The sequence below is a fragment of the Chelonia mydas genome, chromosome 6 (genome assembly GCF_015237465.2).
Source record: "Chelonia mydas isolate rCheMyd1 chromosome 6, rCheMyd1.pri.v2, whole genome shotgun sequence".
NCBI lineage: Eukaryota > Metazoa > Chordata > Testudines > Cheloniidae > Chelonia > Chelonia mydas.
The window spans coordinates 3609021-3628269 of NC_051246.2; the positions used below are offsets into that span (position 1 = coordinate 3609021).

Sequence of the window (19249 nt, forward strand, 5' to 3'; positions counted from 1 at the left end):
GGAAGGGGAACTGGACTGCATTTCCCGTGAGGCCCTTTCCTCCTCCACTCCAGCTTTAACTCAATGGCAAATGCTACGACTGCCATGAGGTCTTGCATGGAATTTTCCCCTCTCCACCCTGAGCCTCCATGGTGGTTGTAGTCCAGTTTTCGCCTCTTTGCTTGCCAGTTATCATAGGGGAAGGGGGAAGACTACAAATCCCATGAGGCCGTGCGCGGGCAGCTCCGCCATGTTAGTTGTAGTCCAGACGTGAGGACCACATTTCCCATGAGGCCGTGTCAGGCATGAGCCTGGCTGCACTGCAATGACAGTTGTAATTGAAACATCTCCCACTTGTCTAGAAGAACAAAGGGGATTCTTTTCAGGTGTGTGGGTGTGGGTGTAAAACTACATTTCCCACGAGGCATTGCGCATCCCCCTCCTCACGCCTCCATGGCACTTGAAGTCCAAACATGTCCCCTTTCTCTTAGAAATGAAAGGGACTTGGCAGCTGAGGAACTACATTTCCCATGAGCCGTTGCTGTGTGCCGCCATGACACTTGGAGTCCAAACATGCCGTCCCCCTGGACATAAATGGGCTCAGTGGGGTGGGGAAATATATCTCCCATGAGGCAGCGCGAGGACCACACCCCCCGCGCTGCCATGACATTTTTGGTCTAAACACCGCTTTCCCTCATTGGAAAACACCAGGGCTCGGGGGGGGGGGGGAAGTAAAGGAAACTACATCTCCCAGGAGGCAGCGCGAGAGCCCAGCCTCCCTGCGCCGCCATGACACTTGTAGTCCAAACATTGGCCCCTTCCCCACAGACATGAACGTGCCTCGGAGGAGGTGCTGGGGAACTACATCTCCCATGAGGCGTGGCGCGGGTCCGGCCTCCCTGCGCCGCCATGACACTTGTAGTCCAAACACGCACGTCCTCCCTTTAAAGCGAACGCGGCCTGGAGGCCGGAGAACTACGTCTCCCATGAGGCGGCGCGCGGGCCTGGGCTGGCTCCGGGCCGCCATGATGGGTTTTGTGTGTTTGCGGGGTTGAGAGGGGGAGGGGAGGGGAGGGGAGGGGGATGAGCCAGGCTACAGGAGGGGGCAGCAGCAGCCGCAGCAGAAGAGCAGCAGCCTTGGGGCCCAGCCCCCCCGTCCCAGGAGCTGCACCCCTCCCCCTCTCCGCAATTTTAGGGGGCGCTGGGACAGCCCCTCCCCCCTCCGCACGAGCCAGCCCGAGTGGGGGGAGGGGGAAACGAGGAAGGCAGCTTAGGCCCCGCCCCCATATGTGTGTCGGGGGCTTGGAGCAGCGCAGGACCCCTCCCCCCGGCTAGATCCCTAAATTAGGGGGGGTGGAGAGGGGGCTGAGCTCCCCCTCTTCAATTGGGGGGAGCCCAGAGACTGCCCCGAGTGGGTGGAGGCAGGCTAGGAAGGGGCAAAGGCCCCCCTAAAAAAGGGAGGCGAACCCCCTTATTGGTGGGGGGCAGCAGCTTGAGCAGCAGGGGGCGAGTCTGAGCCCTATTGGGGGGGCCCTGCAAAGTAGGGGGCTGCTCCCTAAGTCGGGGAGGGGGCGTGGAAAGAGCAGGGGACCTGCTCCCTATTGGGGGGGGTGGTTGCAAAGTGGGGGCCCTGATTCTTATTGGGGGGCGGCTCGGAAAGTGGGGGGGTCTGAGCCGTAGTTGGGGTGGGTTGAAAAGGGGGGGGACACCCTGATTCCTATTGGGGGGGTTAGAAGGAGGAGGGCGGGGACCTGGTCCCTCTTGGGGAGGGGTTGGGCAGCTCAGATCCCTTTCCCCCCCCCCCAAAAAAAGCCCAGGAGGTGCTGAGGACTTGGGGGTGCCCCCCTAGGGGGAAGGAGACAGGGTCGGGGGAGAGGGGTGCTCGTGCAATCGGCTCCCCTTCCTCCTCCAAGGACAAGAAAGCGGTGAAGGGTAAAGGGGGGGGGGGTTGTCCGGCTGTGGGAAGGGGGGGATCAGGTTGAGGCGAGCGCGCCTGCGGGGGGGGGGGTGCCCCACATTGCTCCTCAGAGGCCGCCTCCGAGCCGCCCCCCCCCCCAGCCTCCCACCCCCACGCCGTAGGGACGAAGGAAACAAAAGTCTGGGTTGGTTGCAGTTTCTCCCCCCCCCACCCCCCCCATGGAAGAGCCTGTGACCCACGCCGGATCCCACGCAGCCCCATGGCTACCCAGCAGGTAAGTGTCCCCCCCCCCGCTCCTCCTTTGTGGGGGATCTGGGGGGGACCCCCCCCCCCAGCGCAGAGCCACCCCAGGGATGGGTGGGTCGGTGCCTGCGAAGGGGCCAGGCCAGCCGGGATTCCGGGTAAGTTTCTTTTGCCTCCGCGGAGATCGCGCCGCTTTCCCCCGGGCCCGGCCCCCCCCCGCGCCGCTAACCCCCCCCCCGGGCCCGGCCGGCTTTCGGGGGGGCGCCCCCGGGGGCCGCGCGGTGCAGCGATGGGGGGGCGGCAGGGGGGCTCCGGGAGCTGCCCCCCCCGCCAGGCCCGGCCGGCAGCGGAGCCCGACTCGCGGGGGGAGCCGGAGCGCGGGGGGGGGGGGGGCTGGGGCCGTTTCGGGGCGACCCCCCCGGAGATGGCCAAGCACGAGGGGGCAGGGGGAGCCCGCTCCCCCCTCCGCCGTCCCCTTTGTTGCTGCGGGGTTTATTCGCCCCCCACGCAGGTTGCGGGGTTTTTTCTGGGGGGGGCAGATCGGGGCGCTGGCTGCTAGAGCGGGGGGGGGGGCGTCGCTGGGCGATACCGGGGGGCGGGCGGCCGGGGGGGGGGCGACCCAGGAACCAAAGTTTCCCCGCGCGGTTTCCCGGGGACGCGATAGCCGGCGGGACCCCTGGGCTGTGTCCGGCGGAACCGGGCTCGTGTCTCGCCCCGGCCCGGGGCCTGGGGGGCGCCCCGACCCCCGCCCCCACCCCCGGCGCCGCGCCAGGGGCGGCCCGGCCGCAGCATGCCGGGCCAGGTAGGTGGGGGGGGCAGACTCTGCTGGTGCCCCCCCCCCCAGCGCTGCCACTGCCCCCCAGCCACGACCCGCAGCCCCCTGCCTGCCCCCCAGCTCTCCCAGCCCCCCCGAGCCGCAGCCCCCCCGAGCCCAGCCAGTGCCCCCCAGCCCCGATCCCAGCCCGCCCCCCCCAGCTCTCCCCTCCCCCCCAACCCGCAGCCCCCCAGCCCTGCCAGTGCCCCCCAGCTCTCCCAGCCCCCTGTCTGCCCCCGAGCTCTCCCAGCCGCCCCAGCCCTGCCCCCCAGCCCTATCAGTGCCCCCCAGCCCCGACCCGTAGCCCCTCCAGCCCCTGCCTGCCCCCCCAGCCCTGCCAGTGTCCCCCAGCCCCGACCCGCAGCCCCCTCCCTACCCCCCCAGCTCTCTCAGCCCCCTCCCTGCCCCCCCAGCCCCGATCCGCAGCCCCCCTGCCCCTCCCAGCCCTGCCCCCCCCCCCGGCTCTGCTGGTGCCCCTCACTCCTGACCCGCAGCCCCCTGCCAGCGCAGCCCTGGGCTCCCCCCACCGCTGCTCCGCTGATACCGATTCCCTTATGATATTTTCGTTGCTGATCACAGCAGAAGGGGGGGCGGGGTTGGGGCTGTGGAGGAAAGCTGACAGTGGGGGGAGGAGTTGTGGGGCCTGGGGGGTTCCTGACAGGCCTGTGGGAGGCCGAGGGGCGCGTAGTAGCTGGGGTATCCTGCTCTCGTCTCTCTGCCCAGGAGCTCTTGATTTCAGTAGCTGCTTTCCTGCAGGGGGCCAGTGGTTAGGGCAGGAGGGCCGGGAGCCCGGACTCCTGGGTTCTCTCCCTGTCTCTGGGAGCGGGGAAGGATCTAGTGGGTTAGAGTTGGGGGGGCTGGGAACCAGGACTCCTGGATTCTGTCCTGGCTCTGCCGAGACCCCCCTCTGTGTTCCCGGGCAAGTTCCTGAATTTTTTTGGGTCTTAGTTTCCCCATCTGTGATCAAGGCAGGATTATCCCCCCTCCCCATGTCAAGTTAGACTGTGAGCTGCTGGGGGCAGGGTGTGTTTCTCACCGTGGGTCTGTGCAGCACCCGGCACGGAGGGGGGGCCCTGATCTCGGTTGGGGTCTGCGCAGTGCCTGGCGCGATGGGGGCCCTGACCTCGGTCCCCTTGTGGCACAACCGTAATGCGCATGTGCCCTTCACAAGGCCTCCCTGAAATTGTCTTTGGTCTGGGACAGCAGTGGAACAGTTAATAATGCTGGTGGCTCATCTGCTGTCAGTAGGTTTCAGAGTCGACACCCATCTCTCCTCAGAGCTCTTGTCTCAGGTTCTCTGCAGACTCTGGCAGGCACAGCCTCGCGTTGTGTGGCATGCGAGGGCCAGGCCTTCGCCGAGTGCATAGGGGGTATTGGGTAGGGGCCCTGGCTTGTTGTGGTGACCTGTGGAACTCCCTGATGCTATGCTTGGGTGTCAAATACAGGCCGATTAAAGGTGTGACTGTCAGATCCAGTGCTGGGGGGACGGGAGACTGGGTTAGGTGGGCCTGTTGGTCTGAGCCTGGGTGACAGAGGGATCCTGTAGTGTCGCTGTGCGGCTTTTCCCCAGCTGCCCCACCTCAGAGGCAGCTGCATCTTAGGGGTTCAAGCTGGAGCATTTAACTGTAGAGTTGTTTGGCCAGGGGAGACACTGTGAGCTCCAAGCCCTTCGCCTTTTACAGACTGGGATGTTATGGAAGTGGAGTAGGGTCTAGTGGTTAGACTAGGAGGGGCGAGACCCCACTCCCCTCCCAAAGCTGGGGAGAGAACCCAGGAGTCCGGGCTCCCAGCCCCCTCTACTCTAACCACTAGCCCCCAGTCCCGTCCCAGAGCTGGGGAGAGAACCCAGGAGTCCTGTGGCTGGCCATGCCCTCTTGGTTCCTCTGCCTGGTCCCTGGGAGGGGAGATCTGATGCCAGCTGTGGGTGAGGGGTCCCGGTGGCCCCAGCTTTGCGTATCCAACGTGAGTCACGCTCCACAGCCCCCTGGCCTGAGCTGAGCCGGACGCCTGGGTTCCATCCTCTGGCTCCTCTGGGGCGGCTGCTGTCCCATCCCCTCGCTTCTCCGGTGGGGCTGTCATCCTGGACAGCATGGCTAGCCTCAGGACTCCTGGGTTCAGTCACAGCTCTGGGAGGGTTGGGGTCTAGTGACTAGAGCAGCGGGGCTGGGGGCCAGGACTCCTGGGTTACCTCTGTAGCTCTGGGAGGGGAGTCGGGTCTAGTGGCTAGAGCAGTGGGGCTGGGGACCAGGACTCCTGGGTTACCTCTGTAGCTCTGGGAGGGGAGTGGGGTCTAGTGGCTAGAGCAGCGGGTCTGGGGGCCAGGACTCCTGGGTTCTCTCCCTCACTTACTGTGGGACATTGTGCATGGCTTTGTTCCTCAGTTTCCCCTCCCTGGGTGCTCAGTTAGGGAGTGATTGGCTCTGCTTTAGGGGAGTTCTGAGGTCCCGCGGCTCCCCGCCAAAGCTCCCCTCTAACTCCCGGCGTCTCCTTGCCCCGCAGCCTGCAGAGTAGCTGAAGCGGGAGGTAGCCAATGTCGTCCAGCAAAGGGGCGGGGGCTGGATCTCGCCGGCGCCGGACGCGCTGCCGTAAGTGCAAAGCCTGCCAGCGGACGGAGTGCGGCGAGTGCCACTTCTGCAAGGACATGAAGAAGTTCGGGGGCCCGGGGCGCATGAAGCAGTCCTGCCTGATGAGGCAATGCACAGCGGTGAGCTGGGGGCGCAGCGGGGCAGGCCAGGGGCCCCCGGATCACCAGCCTCCGCGGCTGCCCCAAAGGGGGCCGCATCACAGTGCCAGGGGGTCCCAGAATAACCAGCCTCTGCAGCCCGCCCCAGAGGGGGCCGCATCACAGTGCCAGGGAGTCCCAGAATAACCAGCCTCTGCAGCCCGCCCCAGAGGTGGCTGCATCACAGTGCCAAGGGGTCCCCGGATCACCAGCCTCCGCGGCCCGCCCCAGAGGGGGCTGCATCACAGTGCCAGGGGTCCCCGGATCACCAGCCTCCGCGGCCCGCCCCAGAGGGGGCTGCATCACAGTGCCAGGGGGTCCCAGAATAACCAGCCTCTGCAGCCCGCCCCAGAGGGGGCCACATCTCCGTGCCAGGGGTCCCCGGATCATCAGCCTCCACGGCCCTCCCCAGAGGTGGCTGCATCACAGTGCCAGGGGTCCCTGGATCACCAGCCTCCACGGCCCGCCCCAGAGGTGGCTGCATCACAGTGCCAGGGGTCCCTGGATCACCAGCCTCTGCGGCCCGCCCCAGAGGGGGCTGCAACACCGTGCCAGGGGGTCCCAGAATAACCAGCCTCCGCAGCCCACCCCAGAGGTGGCTGCATCACAGTGCCAGGGGGTCCTTGGATCACCAGCCTCCGTGGCCCACCCCAGAGGTGGCTGCATCACAGTGCCAGGGGTCCTCGGATCACTAGCCTCCGCGGCCCGCCCCAGAGGGGGCTGCAACACGGTGCCAGGGAGTCCCAGAATAACCAGCCTCCGCCGCCCGCCCCAGAGGTGGCTGCATCACAGTGCCAGGGAGTCCTTGGATCACCAGCCTCCGCGGCCCACCCCAGAGGTGGCCACATCACAGTGCCAGGGGGTCCCAGAATAACCAGCCTCCGTGGCCCGCCCCAGAGGGGGCCGTATCTCCACGCAGGGCAGGGGATCCCCTGATCTCTCTCTCGGGGGCCCCCTGGTGGCAGGGCCGGCAGCTCAGCTGGCCCCGGCGCCTCTCCTTGCCGCCCGCAGCCAGTCCTGCCTCACACGGCTGTGTGCCTGCTCTGCGGCGAGGCCGGGAAGGAGGACACGGTGGAGGGGGAGGAGGAGAAATTCAACCTGTCGCTCATGGAGTGCTCCATCTGCAACGAGATCGTCCATCCCGCCTGCCTCAAGGTGAGTGCCGTGCCCGGGAAGAGGTGAACCTGGCCTGCCCCCACCCATGGGGCCCAGCCCAGCGCTCCCCACCCGGGCCAGCCTCACCTGTGGAAGGGGCTGAGAGCCAGGACTCCTGGGTTCTGTGCCTGGCTCTGGGAGGGGAGTGGGGCCTAGTGGTTAGAGCGGGGGGGGGATGGGAGCCAGGATTCCTGGGTTCTGTGCCTGGCTCTGGGAGGGGAGTGGGGCCTAGTGGTTAGAGCGGGGGGAGAATGGGAGCCAGGACTCCCGGGTTCTGTTCCTGGCTCTGGGAGGGGAGTGGGGCCTAGTGGTTAGAGCGGGGGGGGGGGCTGGGAGCCAGGACTCCTGGGTTCTATCCCCAGCTCTGGGAGGGGAGTGGGGTCTGGTGGCAACCAGGACTCCTGGGTTCTATCCCCGGGTTTGAGAGGAAAGTGGGGTCTAGATCAGTGGCTCTCAACCTTTCCTGGCGACTGTACCCCTTTCAGGAATCTGATATGTCTTCCCTACCCCCAAGTTTCACCTCACTTAAAAACGACTGACGTACACAATCGGACATAAAGATACAACGCGTGTCACAGCGCATTGGAACTGACAAATTGCTGACTTTCTCCTTTTTCCTCTTGTAATTATGAAGTAAATCAACTGGAATATAAATATTGTACTGGCATTTCAGCGTGTAGCATACAGAGCAGAATAAACAAGCGCTTTTTATGTAGCCTCTTGTAAAACTAGGTAAAGACCTAAATGAGTTGATGTACCCCTGGGAGACCTCTCCGTACCCCTAGGGGTACACCTACCCCAGGTTGAGAACCACTAGCCTAGTGGTGAGAGCAGCGGGGGCTGGGAGCCTGGACTCCTGGGTTCTGTCCCCAGCTCTGGCAGGGGAGTAGGGTCTAGGGGTTAGAGCGGGGGGGGGGTGGGGCCTGGGAGCCAGGACTCCTGGGTTCTGTGCCCAGTTCTGCCCCAGACTCCCTGTGTGACCTTGGACAAGTCACTGCGTGGCTCTGTGCCTCAGTTTCCCCGACGTGGAAGTGGGGAGAACCCTCCCTGCTGTTGACGTGGTGGGGGAGGGCGTCTGTAACCCCCCTCGACGGCGATGGGGCTGGGTCGAGGCCGGGATGGCTGGCTGAATGTCTGTTTGTCCATCTACCCAGATGGGGACGGCGGAAGCTGTGATTAACAATGAGATTCCCAACTGCTGGGAGTGCCCCAAATGCAAACGAGAAGGGAAATCCAACAAGGTACGTAGCCACCCGGCCCCCAGGGGTCTGGCGGGCTCAGGGCCTGGAGATGGGTCCCTGGGGCCTTTCCCCTCTAGGGGGCGCTGGATGTGCCTCAGGGGCTGGAGATGGGGCCTTTCCCCTCTAGGGGGCGCTGGATCAGCCCCAGCGAAGGGGGCTGTCTGGCTTTCGCAGCTGGGAATTGGACCCAGGGCCTTTCCCCTGGGGCGGGGGAGGGGGGGGGCAGGTCCCAGGCCACTGTTGCTGTTTGACCACCAGGTGGCGCTGCTTCCACAGCTAAGGGCCATCTGCTCTGCGTGTCAGTGGGGTGGGGGGGCACTGGAGGTTGAGGGGGGTTAGGTTGGAATATGCGGGGCTCCCGACCCCAATATAGGATCCTTCCTGCGCGGGGGGGACTTGAGATGACCCCGGGGGGGGGGGGGAGGGAAGGGGTCACGGGGTGTCTGGGTGGGATGGGGGGGGCAGGACACCTGGAAGGGCAGTTTTGCAGGAGGGGAGGAAGGGGGTAGGGACAGGGATCTGGGGGTAGCTGTGGTTTGGGGCGGGGACTGTCTGGGGGGGGCTGCCCACAAGGTGGGGCTGTTCACGCGGGGGAGCGCAGAGGGACAGGGCTCCTGGGGGTGAGGTGGGGCATGTGGGGGGAGGGGCCGTGCTGGGGGAGGGGCACCCACACGTTCTCGCCCCCAGGACTCGGGTGGCGACGGGACAGGGAAGCGCCGGTCGGACAACGGCGAGGACGGGGTACGGTGGAAGCTGACGGACGAGGTGGCCCAGCACAAGAAGAAGCTGTTGCCGGCCCCACCCCCTGCGGAGGAGCCCCCCGCCAGCGCCCACAAGCGCAAGAAGGAGAAGGAGCTGCCGCCCCCCGACACGGGGCCCAAGAAGAAGGTCAGAGACCCCCCCCTCTCGGAGCCAGGGATAGAACCCAGGAGTCCTGGCTCCAGCCGTGCACCCCCCCCCCTCTAACCACTAGACCCCACTCCCCTCCCAGAGCCGGGACAGAACCCAGGAGTCCTGGCTGTCAGCCTCCCCTGCTCTAACCCACCAGACACAACTGCCCTCCCAGAGCTGGGATAGAACCCAGGAGTCCTGGCTCCCAGCCCCCTGCTCTAACCACTAGACCCCACTCCCCTCCCAGAGCCAGGGTAGAACCCAGGTGTCCGGGCTCTGTTTAACTGTGTCTTTGTCTGACTGTCTTTTGCAGTTGAAAGGCGGGCGGGAAAAACACTTGAAGAAGGTGAGTGGCTCTGATCTTCCAGCTGCCCAGTTCCGTGCCCGGGAAGAGGGGAGACGCCCCCCCAGAGGGGAAAGGCCCCGGATCCCATTCCCCGGCTCTCCTCCCCTCACTGAGCCAGCCAGTCCCCCGGCCTGGGGCTGGATCAGACCCAGCGCCCCCTAGAGGGGGAAGGCCCTGGGTCCCGCCCCTTGCCCTGGGGCCAGGATTCCCTTTTTCTCTCCCTGATATTTACATATCTGCCGATTAGCCCTGGCGTCGCCTGGTCAGGGCTAGTCAGTGGCGGGCTCATTGGGCGCTCGTTGGGATCTGGGGGGGGGGAGGGGCTGGGGGCTGCCCGGCGCTGGGGGTGTCCCGTGGGCCTCCCCCGTGGGGCACAGCCTGGTGGCCACGACCCGCTGCCGCTGGCTTCCCCGCTGAGACCTGCCCCGTTCGGTGCCCCTGCAGGCCTCCGAGCAGCCGTCGGATGGGAACAAGCTGCAGCCGCTCCCGAGCTGGGGCCGCGTGGGGAGCGGCGACTTGGAGGTGAAAGGGTCCATCTCCCACTCGACCATCCACCTGAGCCAGATCGGCCCCAGCGACCTGGAGGTGAGAGCAGACCGGAGCCCCCCACAGCGGCTGGATCGGAGCCGGCGCCCCCTGGCGGGGAGAGTCCCCAAGTCCCATTCCCCACCCCACTGCGCCCGCCAGTCCCCTGCCCTGGGGTCGGACGGGAGCCGGTGCTCCCGAGAGGGGAAAGGCCCCATGTCCATTCCCCACCCCTGCCCTGGGGCCGGATCCGAGCAGGGCCCATTTTCCATAACCCCCTTTCCGCCCCCCCTAGAAAACCAAGGCACCTCAGGGACCGCTGGAGCCTTCTGTCCAGTCGGACAAGTCTCACCAGCGGGAGAAGCTGGAGCGCTTCAAGCAGATGTGCCAGATGTTGGAGCGCGTCAAGAACAGCAGCAGCTCCAGCTCCAGCTCCGACTCGGACTCGGACACGGACTCGCGGGGCTCGGAGGGCTCCAGCGGGGGCGGGGGCTCCAGCCGGGCCGCCTCGCCCGCCTCCCGGGCCCAGCGCCTGGCCGCCCTCGGCTTCAGCGCCAGCGAGGAGGACGAGGAGGAGGACGAGGAGGAGGAGGAAGGCCGCAACGGGGGCTCGGAGGCGGCCCGCAATGGCAAGCAGCCCAAGGGGCCGCGGGCGAACTGTCAGGAGAAGGAGAACCACCACCGGGCCGCCAGCAGGGGGAGCGAGCGAGCCAAGCAGCAGGCCGGGGGCCGCAAGGGAGGCCGGCCGGCCGGGCAGACGGGCCTGCACATGGTGACCCGGACTCAGTTCCTCCAGTGGCCCCTGGTGCCCTCGCCCCCCAAGCCCCTGCTGCAGTTGGAGCGGCACGTGGTGCGCCCGCCCCCCGACAGCCCCGAGCCGGACTCGCTGCCCCTGGACAGCGGCTCGGACCACGTCATGCAGCGTGACGTCTGGCTGGCCGTCTTCCAGCACCTCAGCTACCGCGAGCTCTGCGTCTGCATGCGGGTGTGTCGGACCTGGAGCCGATGGTAAGCGCGGGCGGGCGGGCGCGGTGGCGCTAGGGGGCGCTGAGGACCTGCATTCCCCCCCCCGGGCGCCGTCAAGGGGCGCTGAGCAGGGTGTTGAAGTACCACAGTGTGCCACTAGGGGGCCCTGGGGTTGCAGGGTGGAGGCTGGCAAGCTGTAGGAACCGCATGCACCGCTAGGGGGCGCTGGGCAAATGCAGGCCCCAAGTCCGCCAGTAAGGGGCGCTGCGTTGTGGTGGGGCGTGTGTGTGGGGCATAGCAGGGGGCGCTCTCCCCTGGTAGCCAGGGCTGGCCTTGATGCCCGAGGGCGGCGCTAGGGGGCGCTGTGTTAGAGGGGCCGCTTTGTCACTCTGCAGGTCGGTTTCCTGAGCCCTGACTGGAGTCTTGCCGTGGGGCTGTCAGGGACCGAAACGACGGCTGGGTTTGCGGCCTGTGGGGGATGAGTGGGGAAGGAGAGTGTCACTGGGGGCAGGGGGAGGAGTGTGGGGCTGTGGGGGTCCCTGGGCACAGGGTGTAGAAGTCCCGTGCGGCAGCAGGTCCTTGGAGGGCAGGTTGGGGGGCTGTGGGTCCTATGGGGCGGGAGGAAGGGGTCCCATGGGTAAGGTGTGGAGTGATAGGTCTCTGGGGGCTGTGGGTCCCTGGACGCCAGGGATGGGGCTACGGGTCCCATGGGTGAGATGTGGGGCAGTAGATGGCGGGGGGGGCTATGGGTCCCTGGGGGCCGGGGGGGGGGCTGCGGGTTCCATGGGGTGGGAAGAGGGGATCCCACAGGCGAGATGTGGGGCAGTAGGTGCTGGGGGGGGGGGCCTGTGGGTCCCATGGGGCGCTGCAGGCTGCAGAGGGTGCAATGGTCTCTGTGGCCACACGGGGGAGCTGCCGGGTCGCGCTTTGCTGCCCGGGAAGAAGGGCGGGGCCGGGTTACTGTACCGTATTGACTGTATTAGCATACTGGCTGAGAAACCAGGGCCTTTACCGTATTGATTGTATTAGAGATGGTGAGGCCTGGTGCCCTCACCGTATTGACTGTATAAGTGGGGCCCTGCTTGAGTCCTGGGATGCTTGTCAAATGCTTGCGGCCGAGACGTGGCCAGTCCCGGCAAAGCACTAACGGACCCTTGTTAGCGGCGGGAATTGGAGAAGCCGGAGAAGAGCCGCGCGTTTCAGAGACGTTTGCTGGAACGAGTATTCTGGGATGCCGGCTGATTGGCGGTGGTGGTGGATGATCCGACACCTTGCTGCACCTACAGTCTAGTCGTTAACGTGGGGGGCTGAGAGAGGGAGCCCCCGGGGGGCCTACAGCCAGGGCTCCGGGCCGGCAGAATTAGGTGGAAGCCGAATGATGTGGGGCCGGCAGTATCGCAAATCAAGTAGGGGCTTATATACCAGCATTTTGGGGAGAAACTGATATCTTTACCGTATTGATTGTATTAGAAGAGGCGGTGGCTGGTGCTATTACCGTATCGATTGTATTAGAAGAGGCGGTGGCTGGTGCTATTTCTGTTACCGAATTAATACAATTTTACCGTATTCAGAAGTGGCGGCGGCTGGTGGGTGCTGTTACCGTATTGATTGTATTAGACGAGGCGGCGGCTGGTGCTGTTACCGTATTGATTGTGTGAGTGCTCTGGGTGGAAGCTGTGTTAGACGGGGTGACGGCGGGAACTTTTACCCTGTTGATCGTTTTAGGGCAGAGGTGGGGTGCTGGTACAGCTACCGTACTGACTGTAGTAGTGGTGCTGTCTAATTTTCTCCACCCCCGCCTCCCCCAGGTGCTGTGATAAGCGCCTGTGGACCCGCATCGACCTGAGCCGCCGGAAATCGATCACCCCGTCTATGCTGAGCGGCATCATTCGCCGGCAGCCGGGCAGCCTTGACCTCAGCTGGACCAACATCTCCAAGAAGCAGCTCATGTGGCTTATCAACCGGCTACAGGGTAGGGGGGGGCTGCTGGGAGCCAGGACTCCTGGGTTCTTTTCCTAGCTCCGGGAGGGGCATGGGGCCTGGTGGGTTAGAGCTTGGGGAAATGGGAGCCAGGACGCCTGGGTTCTCTCCATGACTCGGTGTCTCTCTGCTGCCCCCTGCAGGCTTGCGGGAGCTGGTCCTGACAGGCTGCTCGTGGTGCTCCGTCTCAGCGCTGAGCACCGCCAGCTTCCCCTCGCTGCGGCTGCTCGACCTGCGCTGGATCGAGGACGTCAAGGACTCGCACCTCCGTGAGCTGCTGCTGCCCCCTACAGACAGCAAGCCAGGTGGGTGCTAGGGGGTGCCGTAGGGGCTCCGCGGGGGCGTTGTTCCCCAATGCAGCACCTGGGGGCGCTGTGCTGCAGGGAGCCGACCTGTCCCTGCTCCCCCAGGTCAGACCGAGAGCCGGGGCCGGCTGCAGAACGTCTCCGAGCTGCGTCTGTCGGGGCTGGACATCACGGACGCCTCGCTGCGCCTCGTCGTCCGCCACACGCCCCAGCTCGCCAAGCTGGACCTGAGCCACTGCAACCACGTGGGTGACCAGTCCGTCAACCTGCTGACCGCTGCTAACTCCCCCCTCCGCGACAGCCTCGCCGAGATCAACCTCTCCGGTGAGCCCATGCCCCCCACAGCTCCGCCGGTGCCCCTCTCCCCCGACCCGCAGCCCCTGCTAGCCCAGCCCTGCCCCCCCACAGCTCCGCCGGTGCCCCTCTCCCCCGACCCGCAGCCCCTGCTAGCCCAGCCCTGCCCCACCACAGCTCTGCCGGTGCCCCTCTCCCCTGACCTGCAGCCCCCTGGTAGCCCAGCCCTGGACCCCCCCAACCCAGCTCTGCTGGTGCCCCTCACTCCCGACCCGCAGCCCCTGCTAGCCCAGCCCTACCTGACAGACACACCTACTATTATGGATTGAATTGGATCCAGCAGCCCCTCGAGGGGAGAGGCCCCGTGTCTCACTCCCCGCCCCCCTGAGCCAGCCAGTCCCCTGCCCTGCGACCGGAAGGGAGCCGGCGCCCCCTAGAGGGGAAAACCCCCCCATCTCACTGCCCGCCCCTCTGCCGCGCAGGGTGTAACCGCCTGACGGACCAGTGTCTGCCTCTCTTCCGACGCTGCCCGCGCCTCTCCCGCGTCGATCTGCGCTCCTGCCGCCACGTCACCCCCGAGGGCTGCGCCCGCTTCTGCGAGGACTCGGGGCCCCCGGCCCCGCCGCCTGCCGGGCCGCCCTTCCGCTGCCCCGAGGAGAAATTGCTGCTCAAGGACAGCTAATAGCCGGGCGGGGCCAGGCTGCGCCAGAGACTTGAAGAGAGACCTTTTACTAAAGCCATGCACTGAATCCTGGGGGGGCCGGGGGCCTTCCAGGGCTGGGGGGAGCAAGGGGGAAACCCATTCCCCCCCCCCACTGCTGATTTGGGAGGGGATCCCATTTGGGGGTGTCTGGGGGGGGTGCCGTTCAGTCCTCTCTCTGCTTGATAAGGTGGCGGGGGGGGGCTGATTGGAGTTGGTACTGCCCCCGGGGGGGGGATGGAAGCCAGGACGGGGTGGGGTGTGTACTGGTACCGGTGGTCACATCCCCCCACCCCTTTTAAAAAAAAAAAGTATCTCAATCCCCCCGCCCCAGCTCCTCAGCGTGCTGCCTTTGGAATTGGTCGTGTTAGTTGCCAAGTATGTGGCTACTGCATCTGCCCCCCCCCCCACACACCCCCTCTATGGGGGGCTCTAGCACTGATGGTTTATCCCCACCCCCACACACTCTCACACTCCCCGGGGGGGGCGGGGGAGCCCCACTCATGCCCGATGCCCCCCCCCCCCAATCCGCCAGCTTTAAATAACCACTTGCGGGGGCAACGTCTGGATTTCCTCCTGGTTTGGGGGGGGGGGCCCTCCTAATGCCCCTCCCCCTTTTCAGCTGAGGGGGCTTGGATCCCCCCCCCCCCCCCCGAAACTTAGACCTCCTTTTTCAAAACGGTTATGCTTCCCCCTGGCTCCTCCCACGGGGGGGAAGGGGCGGGGCTTCGCTCGGCAGGGCAGCGGTTCTACCTGTGGATCGGGGAAGGGGTGGGGGGCACCCTGGTCCGTTTCCTCCGTGCCCCAAGGAGAGGGGTGTCTGGCCAATCACCCCCCCCCGAATACGGGGTGCATGTGATCAGCTCCACTTTGGTTTGAGGGATGTGGTGGGGCAGGCTGGCAGTGGGGGGCCACCCGGATTTTGGCAGCTGGGGGAGGGGGGCAGTGGCATCCTCTCTGTGGGGCGGCTGTTGGGGGGCGGCAGGCCACCCTTTCTTTTGATACTTGAAACCTCCCCCCCCCCCACCGGCTAATGCGTTACTTGAATCGTAGCTGTAGATTCTGCCGTCGGAGGCGAAAGACACAAAGGAAAAGGTATTTCCCTCCCTTCCCCCATTTTTGTTTCTGTTCAGTGTTTAAAGGCAAAAGAAATGTTGGGGGGGGTCGTCCCCTCAATCCCCTGGGGCATATCCCCCCCCCCAGCAGGGTCTTCTTGACTTTGGCCTTCCAGTGGGGGGGCGATCTGGCAGTGCTGGGGGGCAGCATAGATCTGGTGGCGGGGGATCCCTCAGCCTGACGGGGATGTCTGTGGGGCTTGATGGGGGACCCTCAAGGCTGGGTCTGTTTTCGGGCCCCCCCCCCCATCAGTTGGGACGCTGGCTGTAAAGGGTTAAGAGGAATCTGGGGGGGGTGTTCCCGTATAGCTTCCCCTCCCCCCCCATCAGTAACTCCCCATTCCTGTCCAGTTCTTCCTGTTCCTTTGAGCATCATCCACTCCATGCGGACCCAGGTGTCCGGGCCACTTCCCAGCCTTTCCCCCTGGTGGGGCTGGGACTTGGATAACCCTTCCTCCCTCCCCAGGAGTCGGGGGGGAGTCCCCGCTTCTAGCCTGGCTCTGCGGTCGTTGTAAGCGGATGTTTTTATGGAGAATACCTCAGGTTTAAAGCAAAGAAAGTTGAAATATTAGAGAGAAAATCCCGCCAGGCATGTTGGGCTAACCACTGCTGCTATGGGGGCGGCAGGGGGGACGACAGAGTGGGGGGTATTGGGAAGGTCAGTCGGGCAGATGGGTCACAGAGACGGACGGACGGGGCGATCCCACGGACGGATCCCCCAGACGGACGGACACACGGCGATCCCGCAGACAGACACCCTACAGCCGGAGAGATTCCCTCCGAACCGAGACAGACCTCCCCAGAGCGCGAGGCGTCCCCTACCCAGAGACGCAAACATATCCCCGGCCCTGATCCGCACCCACCTTCCTCCTAGGGTAACCCGGGCGCCCACGGATCCCCTCCCACCCATTTCCCCCGGGAGCCGAACACCCAGCTCCACCTCCCGCGGGGCGGCGGGGGGCCCACCCTAAAGAGGAGTCTCTCCCCTCGCTGTGCTGGGAATTGCTGCAGCCATTACATGGCGACAGCCTTCTCGCGCGTTTCCAGGTTCCCCCCGCCCCGCCCCCAACTTCCCTCTAGCCTGACTCCAACCCCAGCCAAGGACCAAAGTTTTCCCTTTTTCCCCCCCACCCTCCCTGGGCTTCAGAAGTAACCAGTCTCTCCTCCCCCCCGCCTCCCCAGTTCTCCTGCGGGCCAGCCACTCCGTGAGCGCGCCCCTCTCTGAGCCCCGCCAGCCGCTCGGAGCGAGGGCGGACCGGACGAACACGACTCCGATCCTGACTTCAGGGGTTCTGCGGTGTGCTCTACTGTTTGCCATACAAAAAAAAAAAAAAAAAAAATCAAAAAAAGAAATTGTGGTTTTGGTCTTAAGCCTTTTTATATATCCCCCCCCCCTTCCATTTTCTTCCCCAAAAAATGCAAAATAAAACGGTTGGTTTTTTTTATTATTTTATTTTAATTTTTTATGGTTTGTTTTTTTTTTTCTTTACGTTGCTGGAAAAAATATTGTTTTGGTTTTTTTTTAAATATCATTTCAGGTTTTTTGTTTTCTACATTTCTGGTTTAGCTTGGTTCTTGGGGGGGGTGGGGGGGCACTCGCAGGCTAGAGCGGGGACAGGTGCCGCACAGACCCCAGCCAAGATCGGGGCCGCTCTTGGGTTGGGCACTGCAGGGCCCCCCCCTGCACAGAGCCAGTCCCTGCCTGAGGGGCTCACAGCCCCGCTAGATAAAGTCCAACTTGTTATGAGAACATATTTTGCCAGGCCCCTCATAATTATAGTCCATCTCTTTAATCTAACAGACATCCCCTTCGATACCCATCCATCCACCCCGCCCCAAAGATACCCATCCATTCCTGTGTCTGTCCATCCCTCCCTGGACATGCCCACCCAGCCTTGTGTAGATCCATCCGTCTGTCTGTCCATCCTTTCCTTTAGATACCCACCCATTCAACCCTTTAGATATGTACCCAACCATCCCTAGAGATACCCCTCTATCCCCCCCCCCCATATGTATCTATTAGGGCTGTTGATTAATCGCAATTAACTCAAAAAAATGAATTGCAATTAATTGCAGTTTTAATCGCACTGTTAAACAATAGAATACCCATTGAAATTTATTAAATATTTTTTGATTTTTTTCTACATTTTTAAATATATTGATTTTGATGACCATACAGAATTCAAAGTGTACAGGGCTCACTTTATTATTTATTACAAATATTTGCACTGTAGAAGTGATAAAAAAATAGTATTTTTCAATTCACTTTGTACACGTACTGTAGTGCAATCTCTTTATCGTGAAAGTGCAACTTAGAAATATTTTTTGTTACATAACTGCACTCAAAAACAAAACAACGTAAAACTTTAGAGCCTACAAGTCCACTCAGTCCTACGTCCTGGTCAGCCAATCGCTCAGACAAACAAGTTAGTTTCCATTGACGGGAGATAATGCTGCCGCCTTCTTATTTACAATGTCACCTGAAAGTGAGATCAGGCGTTCGCATGACACTGTTGTAGCCGCCGTTGCAGGGTATTTACGTGCCAGATACGCGAAATGTTTGTATGTCCCTTCGTGCTTCGGCCACCATTCCGGAGGGCATGCTTCCATGCTGATGACGCTCGTTAAAAAAATAACGCATTAATTACATTTGTGACACAACTCTCCCCCAAGGAGTTCAATGTCTCCAGCTCTGTTTTACCCGCATTCTGCCGTATATTTCATGTTATGGCAGTCTCGGACGATGACCCAGCACATGCTGCTCATTTTAAGAACGCTTTCGCGGCAGATTTGACAGAACGCAAAGAAGGTGCCAGTGTGAGATTTCTAAAGATCGCTACAGCACTCGACTCAAGGCTTAAGAATCGGAAGTGCCTTCCAAAATCAGAGAGGGACGAGGTGCGGAGCATGCTTTCAGAAGCGTTAAGAGCAACACGCTGATGCGGAAACTACGGAACCCGAACCATCATAAACAAAAATCAACCTTCTGCTGGAGTCAGATGATGAAAATGAACATGCGTCGCTCCGCACTGCTTTGGATCGTTATCGAGCCGAACCCGCCGTCGTCAGCACGGACACGTCCTCCGGAACGGTGGTTGAAGCATGAAGGCACATGTGAATCTTTAGCGCATCTGGCACGTAAATATCTTGTGACACCGGCTACAATACTGCCATGAGAACACCTGTTCTCACTTTCAGGTGATGTAAATAAGAAGAGGGCAACATTATCTCCTGCAGATGTAACCAACCTTGTTTGTCTGAGCGATTGGCTGACCAGGACGTAGGACTGAGTGGACTTGTAGGCTCTAAAGTTTTACACTGTTTTATTTTTGAATGTTTGTTTTTTAAATATTTTTGAACACAAGTCTACATCTGTAAGTTCTACTTCCATGATATAGAGTTTGCATCACAGTACTTGTAGGAGGTGAATTGAAAAATACTATTTCTTTTGGTTTTTACTGGGCAAATATTTGTAATAAAAATAAATATAAAGTGAGCACTGTCGACTTTGTATTCTGTGTTGTCATTGACGTTAATATTTGAAAATGTAAAAAATATCCAAAAATATTAAATGGTATTCTACTGTTGTTTATCAAGGCAACTAATTGCATGATTAATTGGGATTAATATTTTTAATTCCTTGACAGCCCTAGTATCTATCTATTCACATCCCCATACATATCTGTTTATCTACCCATCTATGTATGTATCCATCTACTCAACCCTGTATATAGCTACCTATCAGTCTACCCCCCACCCATCCCCATATCTGGCCACCCCCATACATACTGCTACAGTTCCAGAGCACTGTGACCTCTTCTCGGTGACTTGGGTGTCGAAGGCAAGGCCGGACTGTCACCCTACAAGCTCTGAGCTCTCGGCAGAAATCACTGAGTGAACTTCTCTGGGCTGGGCCATGTAGGAGATGAAAGGACATGGCCTCATGGTTCCTCTACCCTTCCACCTCTGAAATCCTTAAAGAGCCTCTGAGTCCTGTGGACTTTCCCTGACCTTGGCTGGGAAATTGGCTTGACCCCAGAGAACAATTTGCACTC

At 62.2% G+C, this 19249-nt stretch overlaps 1 protein-coding gene across 3 annotated transcripts; it reads left to right on the forward strand.

Moving 5' to 3' along the window:
* Positions 1-1733: 1733 nt before the first annotated feature.
* FBXL19 (F-box and leucine rich repeat protein 19) lies at positions 1734-16642 on the forward strand. 3 transcript variants are annotated; one of them, XM_037898686.2, is made up of 12 exons: positions 1734-2171; positions 5454-5658; positions 6688-6831; positions 7986-8072; positions 8760-8960; positions 9277-9309; positions 9754-9894; positions 10130-10842; positions 12609-12772; positions 12924-13085; positions 13191-13409; positions 13862-16642. In XM_037898686.2, the coding sequence occupies exons 2-12, from the start codon at positions 5485-5487 to the stop codon at positions 14059-14061; spliced, it is 2238 nt and encodes a 745-aa protein (XP_037754614.1). In that variant the 5' UTR covers positions 1734-2171; positions 5454-5484; the 3' UTR covers positions 14062-16642. The 3 variants fall into 3 exon arrangements, with proteins under 3 accessions (XP_037754614.1, XP_037754615.1, XP_037754617.1); XM_037898687.2 differs by lacking the exon at positions 1734-2171 and adding an exon at positions 2811-2942; XM_037898689.2 differs by lacking the exon at positions 1734-2171 and having other exon boundaries at positions 5520-5658; positions 6574-6831.
* Positions 16643-19249: the final 2607 nt, after the last annotated feature.